General features: G+C 37.0%; 1 protein-coding gene across 2 annotated transcripts in view; it reads right to left on the bottom strand.

Annotated features, from left to right (window-relative positions):
• Window positions 1-237: 237 nt before the first annotated feature.
• Window positions 238-11,828, bottom strand: part of STK33 (serine/threonine kinase 33) — a 321,663-nt gene continuing 310,072 nt past the window's right edge. For both annotated transcript variants that reach the window (XM_053562040.1, XM_053562041.1), the window contains one exon: window positions 238-1,071. In XM_053562040.1, coding sequence (XP_053418015.1) covers window positions 865-1,071 — 207 coding nt within the window. In that variant the 3' untranslated portion in view covers window positions 238-864. The remainder of the gene's footprint in view (window positions 1,072-11,828) is intronic.

The raw sequence follows: 11,828 nt of genomic DNA, 5'->3' as shown, positions 1-11,828 counted from the left end.
TTTAGAGTTTGCTTGTGAAGCTGAGAGAAGCATCTATTCACCCAGTTTGACTTTGAATGGCAGGTGGAAAGGAGATCCCTCTAATGCTAATAGTCACGATGTATTTTCCTCTGTACCCGGCCTCATGACCTTCCCCTCGGAAGTGTGCCTACTGCTGCAGCAGACAGCCATGCTAACTTGCACAAAGACTTAGAGGGCCTTATATTCACCCCTTGTTAATATAAAAATTAGTGTGCATGGGTAACATCTGTATTTTATTGATTTAATCAATACATTGGGAATTTAGCAGCAAGTTAATGGCAATCAGTTACAAAATCTCCTATTTTTATGCTGAAAATAAGTTGTTTTAAACAATCTATAGCAAACTAAAATCACAAGAACACATCTGAATGACTGAAGCACTTCTGTGTAATGCCTATGGCAAGTTTATTAATCATTTTCTAACAAAGTCTTCTAGTGCAAAGTGCACATAATTATTTGGAACCTCCATTACCATATCTGGCCTCTTGTTTTCCCCTATAAACAACTGTGCCTAAATATAAGAATGTGAAGTAAAACTGAGCAAGTATGCCCACAGCTTTGCATTAAGGGCATCTGCCCCCCTAAACAACCCTCACATACATCTTGAGTTCATTTCAGCTGCTGCCAATGCCAAGTCTATTGGTGGCTGTCCTTTAACATGCAGGTTAGACTGCTTTGGAGATGACTAGCTGCAATTTTAACCTGATGCAAACACACAGCAGGGCTCAGAGGAGATGGAAGGCTTTAGCTCAGCAGAGTGCTGTCCTCTTCCTTTCCTCTCCCCTCATTTTAGTGCTAATAAGAGCAGCTTTGTTTCTGTACTGTCCAGCACTGGAGGAAACTTTAGGGTTGCTTTTTGGTTCTAGACAAGGCTGTGGATTTAGCAGTGTATTTGGCTACTGTTCCTTGGCCTGAAGTCACAGAGGTTTTCTCTGTTTCTCCCTTGAGTTCAACCGGAAGGCCTCTGCTAGATGGGCTACTTGAACAGCACATATCAACATTGTCCACTAATGCCTTCTTCCTGGTCGCAGGAAAATTTTCAGAAGTGGACTGAGAACAAAAGAAAAGTCCTAGATTAATTTTCAGACATAAAATAACACACATCTGTTCAAAAGAAGCAAGGAACTACAAAATTACCCCACATTTGCAAGTTGGAGCTCTCGCTGGATACGAGATATTTAAGTCACATTATAAAATTATTATTAAATAATTAAATGTCAAAAAAACACAACCCTCCTTTTGCACCTTTAAGCAAACTGAATTGTTTAGTGTTTGGTGTGGAGCAGACTGTACAGGCCCAATTTCAAAACCTCTGCCCTGCAAAATGAAAGCAAACATTTATATAGGGACGTCCACTTGGATGTGCTTGTACTCATCTCATTTCATCCTTACAGATTTCTGCACAAGCTTGACACATGTACAGATGCCCTGACAAGTACATTGTGATTATTCTTTCCAAGCCGGGCACAGAGGTGCTGCACATGGCCCACACCTACATTCTCTCATTTTCCCGTATTAACTCCAGACACTGGCTACTAATTTCAGTCACACTACTTGGGTAGGTCTGTAGACTTCTCAATTCTTCACTGTTAAAAATGGGAGAAAATAGTTATTTCCATGTTTACTACAGGGGTTATCACAAGAATGTATTTAAAGAGTGGCCATGAACGGAATTCCTGGGCTTTGAAGAATGAAATGAGCAGACAAGATTTCAATAGTCACTTGCATTTCTTGGGTCGCCTCACTATACCATACAGGAAGAAGTGGTCTCAAATCCTCTGTTTGGGGGAGAGCAGAGTCCATCTTGACCTTAGGCCCATTTTAAAAGTTATTACTTTAAATCAATGATTTTCAGCCAGTGTGCCTGGCATACTGGTGTGCCATGAAAGGATCTTAGGTGGGTCTTGAAAATGGTTAAAAATCACTAATTAAATTGTTTTCAAAAGAAGTTCAAACTCAGTAAGGTTATTCCTTTTTTTTAATTCTTTTTTTGGATCAACATAATTTAAGTGTGCTGTGGAAGTTTATAGTTAAGGTTCGAGGTTTGCCATGAGATTAAAAAAAAAAAAAAAAAGGTTGAAAAACACTGCTTTAAATTAAATGAAACTGAGCATAGAGTTCTAAAAGAGCAGAAAATGCCACAGGATACCTACAAAGGATAGGGCCAAAACAAAGGGTGGAGATACAGGAAGCTCTCACGACACAGAACTGCCTGGGACTCACAAATTTAACACTTGGGTAAACTGAGTAAACTGAAAGTTGCAGCAGCTTTGGGTTAACAATCAGGTTAACAATTTTTAAAGAATGTGAAAAGATTACATATAACACAAAGGAATCTGGTGTTTGATTATTCAGGCTCTTGTGATGCAATGGCCACATTTTATACCCAGTAGCAGGCACTTAATGTATATTTACCCAATGAATATATGACCGCCCAGGGCTGCAGCAAAACTTTGGGTCATTTACACTTTCTGCTATCTGTATTTCAAGAAAGAAAAAATCTACCTGACGTTTGCCTTTTGTAGACAGCCCTTAAATGTGTGCCTCCTCAGAACATCATTATGTCTGGCTTTGTAACATATACAATAATTCTCCAGCAGGTAATATTTAAAAATCATTTTGAACCTTGAAAAATTAACGTGTATAAAAGTTGAATTGTAGAAAGGTTATTTTCTCCAGTCCCCCCTCCCCACAAGAAATCTTCTGGGTTGCTTCTCTATGTATGATTTTAAGAAGTGGAAAATATTTAAAATTCTCCAGCATTCATTAATATAGGCTATAGTCTCTTATCAAAACTCCTTATGTTCTGCAGTAAGGAGAGGATGCAACACCTCTGATGTTCTAGTATCTGGCTGAGGACAAGTTACTTTGCTTAGCACAGTTGTGGCCCCTAAGATACATAATCTATCTTGAAATTTTCAATTCATAAAATTTAATTAGCTTTGCGTACAAATCCTATTAAAAGGTGAACCTAAGTGTAAGCCTCTCTCTTTTGACATTTCTCCTTGGATTGTGAGTTATCATCCAAGCAGTTAAGGAAATGTTTTTGACAGTCCACAACTAATATTCTACAGAATGGGAACGGACACTCAGTCACTTTCTTTTTACTGTGCTCATGTTCATAAAGTTTATGTTCTTTCTCACTGTCCCATTTGTTAATGTACTCAAGTCACTAAACTTAGAAGTTACAGTAGCCCAGTAAGAAATACTTAGAAATAGTCTCTGTGGACAGGATTGGTTCTGTGGAGTTTTTTCTTTTTTTCCCCCCAAACTCTACAGGCTTTGGTATTTTCTTCTTGGATACAGTATCTGAAGATCATTATTAGAATTTTCTGACAAAGTGGAAGGAAAAAGAAAACTAAACCAAACTGTTTAGTTGCTTTGGTGTAGAAACATGATTTTTTTCTATTTCATTCTACAGCAAGATGAGAAAATTATATTCCTTAGCCACACTTATTCATAATTTTAGCTATTTCTTAAATAGGTAGTATATACTCACAATTTAATATTCATAATTTTCAAAATTTCCTCCTTGCACTCTAGTTAACTCAACTCTGTCCTATCAAAGACAACCAATACTGTAATTTACAGTGTCTGGTTCCAGAGAGATCTTATGCATCTTCAAGTAAATATTAGGTGGAATCAAATGATAATGGACCAACTGTAATTTCCATTGGCTGCAGGTCAAATCAGTCTATAATGGCAATTTCATATGGTTTGGTTTAACTCATCTATCAACATGCTTTGCTTTCTTCCCCTTTTTAAAAACAAATGGTAGCCAACTGGAAAAAAACTCTTATACCTTGATTTTTTCAAATAGTGATTACCTTGAAGATCATTCTATGTCAATTCATAAAACGTCCTCATTCTTTTTTCTGGTTGTGTAGTATTCCCTTGTTTAGATGTACTATAATTTACTAGGCAGTCCCTTCAGAATGAACATTTGGGTTTTTTTTCTAGTCTTTTGTTAGTACAAATAGCATTGCTGTCAATAGTCCTGAGCTTATGTCATTTTGCATATGTGTAAGTATATCTATAGGATATATATTTTAGAAATGGACTTCCTGGGTCAAATGGTATATGAATTTGTAATTTTGAACATTACCATATTGCCTTCCATTGCAGCTTTACTAACTTAGCCTCTCACCAGCAGCACATAAAAGCACCTGTTTTCATATTTCTTTGTCAATTTGGTATTTTTTTTTTTTTTTGGTTTTGTTTTTTAGTGACAGGGTCTCTCTCTATAGCCCAGGATGGAGTGCAGTGGCTCCATCACCAGCTCACTGCAACCTCAAATTCCTGGGCTCAAGCAATCCTTTTGTCCTGGCTTTCCAAGTTGCTGGAGTTACCAATGTGCAACACCATACTTGGCTAACTTTTTATATATTTTTTTCATTTTTTGTACAGACAGATTAGTGCAGATCTGCTTACCTTTATGCAAATGTTTACTGCAAATGCTTTGAGCTTCTATGTATATGTGTTTACCTTGTAAAATACTGTGTGTATGTCTATCTTGCCATTTCTCTCAGCTAATCTGCAGTTACATTAAGTTTAGGATGCCATTGTTTAGGAAGCAGACTCTTTTTTTTTTTTTTTTTGTAGAGACAGAGTCTCACTTTATGGCCCTCGGTAGAGTGCTGTGGCCTCACACAGCTCATAGCAACCTCCAATTCCTGGGCTTAAGCGATTCTCTTGCCTCAGCCTCTCGAGTAGCTGGGACTACAGGGAAGCAGACTCTTAATAGTTTTTCTAAAGCATCTGAGAATCCCCTCTTAAATACCTCCCCATTGAAACTATTCCCTGATAGAACAAGGATGCAGAATGGCCATGGTACTCTCAGGCCACGTAGTTTTCTTCGCAAAGAACCAAGCCTCTCATCTCCTTGGAATATAAATGGCCAAGGCAAATTCCAGCTTCCAGGCTTTATCTAAGAACATGAACAAATCTTAATTTTTCAGGGATTTCTTTTGTTACGTTATAGATCATCTAAGTTTTGGGTGTCTCCTCTTCTTCTCTCATAGCTGGTAGGATTCCTCAGGGAGGTATGCTGTCACTGATGCAATTTTAGGGTTTTGTAAGTAATAGAACAGAGAAATGAAAAATGAAATTGCCAAGGCTATAAGATCTTCCAGGTCATGAAAAGCAAATAGAAGACGATGAGCTCCCATAAGATTGTATAAAGGGGGAAAAAGATGACAGAGGAATTTCAATATTCAGCTCTGGGAGCAAGATTCTAAATTATCATTATAAGACTGTCGGTTATCCATTTATCAGTGCAATAGAGGACCCGAACGTCATTGTAAACTCTTCTCTGAAGATAAAGATACTGGTCTAATGTACCATTGCACAACAGTGAAGAAAATCTGGCTATCATCAGACAGCATCTTAGAAATCAAAGAAAAAATGTTCTATCCTTATATAAAATTGTGATTGAGTTCAAACCTGAAACATTGCAACCAGCCTGAACAGATATAAAGGGACCAGAGAATGTTTATAGACAGGCTACTAATATGATGAAGGGGTGGAGATTTCTTTATAAGAGAGATCCTTCAATCTCAAAAGATAAAGAATAAGAGGATAATATATTCAAAATCTATCAAATGAAGAAGGGGAAGATATCAGCACGTGGAGCCAGATGGCATCACTGAATGCTGCAGTCAGTCAGGATGGTTAGTTACACCAGGGGCTGTCCCAAGCAGCATTACGATTGTTCTTCATCTTTGACAAATTCGTACCATTTGGGACGACCGAAGAATAGTCAGTTCTTCTGGAGGCAGAATGATGGAAAAGATGACCTTACAAGGTTCCCTTCAGTTTCACCTTTTTGTAATTCAGTACCCTTGGCCTCATTTCTCCAGCTCATATTATTAATCTTGAAAAGGGGGTTCCATATGTGCAAGGGGAGATATGTAACAAGAAAACTAGGCTAAATATACATATTTCATTATTCACTGACTTAGCTTTAACCTGATGAACTTATCTGGTTATAATGGATGCAAAACCTGTAAGCTCTAGGCATATCCCTGCAAGTTAATACCAGTGCATGATTACTAGAAACTGTTACCATTTCTCTGAATTTTGAGTAAAATACATGCTATTTAAGTAAAGTGGTTTATCACCATAGCAACCATTTCTAGAGTCACACATTCAAATTATAGGCCTGCACAAGGTCCAAATGACAAAATTCTGATACCAGTTTTCTGCTATAGTTTTGTGTGTACTGGTCACTTACCTTCTCTCACATTCCTTTGGATTTCAGAAGAAAAAAGAAGGGAACAAAAAGCAAGGGAAAGAAGAGAAATCAACTTCCAAATATATAGACTTCTTTTATAAGGTTGCTCATATAAAGATCTAGGTCTTGAATGTAGTCAATAAAAATAAAATCTAACTTGCAAGTTAGAAAGATGGAAATATCTTTTCTTTGTAACTTAGGTATAATTTTGATATAGAATACACAAATCTCAAGTGTATGTATAGACCTACACAACCAACACCACAATAAAGAAATAGAACAATTCCCTGGAAATTTCCTTCAAGGAAAGTTTCATGCCATAACCCAGTGAATCTTCTTGTCCTGGGGGGGATGCAACTGTTCTGATTTTTTTCAATATAAATAGGTCTTGCTTTTTGTAAAACTTCATATATATGAAAAGAATACAGTATGTTCTCTTTTGTATCTTACTTTTTGGCTTAACATTTTTAATTAAAATTTTTATTGAGATATTTATATATTCTCATACTACTGAAACACAGGTTTTTGAGACTCATCCATGTATCACAGGCCTTCCTTTTCTCTTTCCAAGTTGTATTCCATAGCATGAATATACCACAAATTGTATACCCATTCTTCTGGCAATGGACATCTAGGTTGTTTCTAATTTGGGGCTACTTATATATAATTAAAGCTGCTATAAACATATCCTACAAATCTTTTTTTGAATTTGGGATTGCTGAGTAAGTGGTAAATAAATGTTCAACTTTACAATTAACTACCAAACTGTATTCTGAAAGACCTACACCATTCTGCATTCTGCAAGGTAGGAGAATTCCTGTTGTTCCATATCCTTGCCAATATCTGAACTTGCCAATCTTCAATTTTGGCATTCTAGAAAGTATGCAGTGATATTTCATTTCGGCATTAATTTGCATTTTCTTGATGACTAATAATGTCCATATGTTTATTTACTTTTGACATATCTTTCTAAGTGCCATACCTGTTCAAGCACAATGATCATTTTAAAAACTGGGTTGCCTTATTGAGTTGTCAGAATTGGCTCTATATTCTGGATACAAGTTCTTTGTCATATATATTTCTGCAAATATTTTACTCTGTGGTTGGCTTATTCTTTTTTTTGTTAATATGCTTTTCTTTTTTTTTATTGTTGGGGATTCACTGAGGGTACAAGAAACCAGGTTTTAATATGTTTTTGATGAGAAAATGTGTTTTATTTTTATGAAGCCAATTTTATTAGTTTTTGAAGTACTTTGTGTGTGGCTTAGCACCTGTAGCTGAAGAAGCTAAGACGCCAACCACATACACCAGAGCTGTCGTGTTCAAATCCAGCCCAGGCCTGCCAAACAACAATGACAACTACAACCAAAAAAAAAAAAAAAAAAAATAGCCAGGCATTATGGCAGGTGCCTGTAGTCCCAGCTACTTGGGAGGCTGAGGCAAGAGAATTGCTTGAGCCCAGGAGTTTGAGATTGTGTGAGCCATGATGCCATGGCACTCTACCCTGGGTGACAGCTCAAGGATCTGTCTCAAAACAAACAAACAACCAAAAAAACTAGCTTTGGGGCGGCACCTGTGGCTCAGTGAGTAGGGTGCCAGTCCCATATACCGAGGATGGAGGGTTGGAACCCAGCCCCAGCCAAAACTGCAACAAAAAAATAGCTGGGCGTTGTGGTGGGCGCCTATAGTTTCAGCTACTCAGGAGGCTGAGGCAAGAGAATCGCCTAAGCCCAAGAGCTGGAGGTCGCTGTGAGCTGTGACACTATAGCACTCTACCAAAGGCAACAAAGTGAGACTCTGTCTCCAAAAAAAAAGTACTTTCTGTGTTCTAAGAAATCTTTGATTATCCCCTGGATGGAAGCTAGCCTCTTATGCTTTCTCCTAGGAGCTTCAGAGTTTACCTTTTAGATGTAGATCCGCCCACCTATAGTGTTAAGATATATGTATACATATGTATATATACACACACATATACATATATATTAACATACATATATTAATATACATATATACACTATAGGTGGGCAGATCTACACATATATATGTAGATATATATATATATATATATACACATACATACATACATTATATATATATATATATATGGTTTTATCCACATTTTCTATGGAGTTTCATAACTCCTATGGTCCTTGTTATAGTGTCAGGGCATTTTAGGCATCAGGAGCAGGCTTCAGGAGACAGAATTTCTCTCTCTGACCTTCTCCTATCCTCCTTTCAATTGCCCAAAGCAGAACTCTAATCTGATTGTGGATCAAAAGATTCTCATTCCACAGAGGGTCTTACCCCAAACCCTGGTGGGAGGAGTATAGAGAGGCCTGGAAGAATTTGAATAGGCCTTGTTAGGTGCAGATCTTGTGCATTTTGTCCAGTAACATTTCTACAGGGTTGCCAATCATGCCTATGTAATGAAGCCTTCATAAAACCCCAGAGGGCTGGGTTTGCAATGCTTCCAGATAGCTGAACAAATGGAAGCACCTGGAGGATGACACCTAGGGAGGGCATGAAAGCTCTGCACCCCTTCCTCCACACCTTACCCTATGCATTCTTCACCTGTATCATTTGTAATATCTATTACAACAAACTGGTAAACATAAATAATGTTTCCCTGAGTTCTGTGAGCTGCTCCAGCAAATTAATTGGATCCAAAGACAGGGTGGGTCATGGGAACTCCAACTTGAAGCCAGTTGGTTAGAAGCTCCATGGACTTGGACTTGTGGCTGGTGTCAGGGGTGGGGGGAGTCTTGGGTACTAAGTCCTCAGCCTTTGGGATCTATCACTATTCCCATGTAGACAGCATCAGAAATGAATCAGAGCCGGTGTTCACTGCTTGGTGTGTGTATGGGGGAACCCACATTAGATCACAGAAGTTCTCTTCTGTGCTGACTGTTGTGGAGCTTAGAGGAAAGGATGGTCTGAGGAGTGTTTTCCCAAAGCATCACCTCAAACTAATTTTTGTCTATGGTTTTAGCTAGAGGGTTAAAGTCCATTTTTCTCCATATAGATATACTATTGTTCCATCCCTATTCATTGAATTGCTTTGAAATCTGTCAAATGTCAGCTGACCACGTAAGTGTGGGTCTATTTCTAGACTCTCAGTTTTGTTCTGCTAATCTATTTTTTCTACCCTTACACCAGTACCCCACTGTACTGACTGCTATAGCTCTACAGTACATGTTGAAGTCAGGTCAAATAAGTCCTGCAACTTTGCCCGTTTTAGGCTTTTTTGGCTGTTTTGAGTCTTATGTATTTCCAAATAAATTTTAGAATTAACTTCTACTTATACCAGAAAAGTATGTGTTCTAGATGTCAATTTGGATTAAAGTTATAAATCACTTTGGGGGGAACTGACATCAGTAGTACCAAATATCCCAATCCATGAATGTGGTTTATTTCATCTATTTTAGTCTCCTTCAATTTTGCTCAACAATTTTATGAGTTTGAATATAAATATCTTGCACATATTTTGTTAGATTAATCACTAAGTATTTTATGTTTTGTGATAATATTATAAGTGGTATTTCAAAATTTTATTTCCCAGTTGTTCATTGCTAGCATACAAAAATATACTGTTTTTTTTTTTATATATATAGATCTTGCATCCTTCAACCTCCTTAATTCATTTCTTGTAGATTCTTTGGGATTTTTCAATGTACACAATCATGTCATCTGCAAGTAAGCGCAGTTTTATTCCTCCTTCCCAATGAACATAAATTTATTTCTTTTACTTGCCTTGTTGCATTGGCTATACCCTCTAGTACAATGTTAAAGACAAGTTGTATGAAAGGACATCCTTGCGTTTCTCCTATCTTTATTAGGAAAGCACTCAATATTTCACAATTAAGAATGATACCAATTTTACACTGTGTGCAGCAGCTAATGCCTGTAATCCCAGAACTTTGGGAGGCCAAAGAGGGAGGACTGCTTGATGGCATGAGTTCAGGATCAGCCTAGACAACATAGTGAGACCTTGTCTCTACCAAAAAATTTTTGAATTATCTGGGAATGCACCTATAGTCCCAGCTACTTGGGCAGCTGAGCCAGAAGTTTGAGGCTGCAGTGAGCTATGATGAGGTCACTGTACTCCAGCCTGGGGCAAAGGGAGATCCTGTCTCACCATCCCCCCCACAAAAAAGAATAATGAATAATACTAGTTTTAGTTTATGGGTTTTTTACAAATAAAATCCCTTATTATATAAAAGAAGTTTCCTTCTATTCCTATTCGGAGTTTTTCTCATGTTTTAATGTTAAATTTTATCAATTTCCCCCCAAATTATTGAGGTAATGATATGACTTTTCCCCTTTATCTACACATGGTGAATTACATTGGTTGATTTTTTAATCTAAATCCAAACAGACACTCCTGGAATATACTGCACACTTGATTGTGACATATATATATATATATATTTCTTGATCCAGTTTGCTAATATCAAATTTGGAATTTTTATGTCTATATTTATGAGAGATACTGGCTAATAAGTTTCTTTTCTTATAACATCCTGTCATGTCTTGGTATTAATGTTATTCTTGCCTTATAAATAGTTGGAAAATAGTCTCAAAAGTTTGTATAAGTTTTCCCTTATTTCTTCTTTAGATATTTGAAAGAGTTAACCAGTGAAATCATTTGGGAAAGAAGCTTTCTTTATAGGAAAGTTCTTTATTACATATTTGATTTTAAAAATAAATATAGAACTATTCAGGTGTTCAATTTTTATTTGTTTTGGTTTTTTTAATGAAGTTTACTATTTTATATATTTTTCCCATTTATTGCTATTAATTCATTAATAAGAGCCAGTAAGCCTGAAGGTAGATCAATAGAAAGTATTCAATGTAAAGAACATATAGGAAAAAAAGATTAAAAATAAATAGAGCCTGAGGAACCTACAGAACAATATCAAACTGGCTAATATATGAGTAATTGGAGTCCCTGAAAAAATAGGGAAAAAATAATGACAAAACTTCCTAAAGATGGCTAGAAGATAAAAATTTACAGAATCACAAAGCTCAGCAAACCCCATGCAAGGCAAATGTAAAGAAGAACATACTTAGAAGTATCACTGTCATACTGCTAAAAGTCGAAGAGGTTTTGAAAGCATCCAGAGAAAATTGACCCAATGCATCTAAGGAAAGAATATTTTACATTTAAATTACCACTGATTCCTCATCAGAAAAAGTGCTAAGAAAAAAAAAAGAGCATCAAAATGGTAAATAACTAGATGAATATAAAAGACAATTTTTCCTCTTAATATAGTTTAAAGCAAAAATCATAACACTGTTTTACGAGGTTTATAATTATGTAAATGTGATACATGTAGGAGGCGGAGCATGATGGCGGACGGGACAGATGGGTAGCCCATCTCTCCCAAGTCATCAAGTGAGAGGAAGGAGGGGTCTGGACCTTTTCCCTGCATAGATTATTGCTGTAGACAGACAGCTGGAGATGCGCAGCAAATTGGCGGATTGCTGTATTTGAGGTGTAATTTAAAACCATGGACTCTGTTGTAGAGATTCTCCCTGTTTGGCCGTGCTGGCTGGCAGGCCCCACCCTCACGGA

The sequence above is a fragment of the Nycticebus coucang genome, chromosome 14 (genome assembly GCF_027406575.1).
Source record: "Nycticebus coucang isolate mNycCou1 chromosome 14, mNycCou1.pri, whole genome shotgun sequence".
NCBI classification, from domain to species: Eukaryota; Metazoa; Chordata; class Mammalia; order Primates; family Lorisidae; genus Nycticebus; species Nycticebus coucang.
The sequence above is the reverse complement of the archived record's forward strand: the minus strand, read 5'-3'. Positions and strand labels throughout refer to the sequence as shown.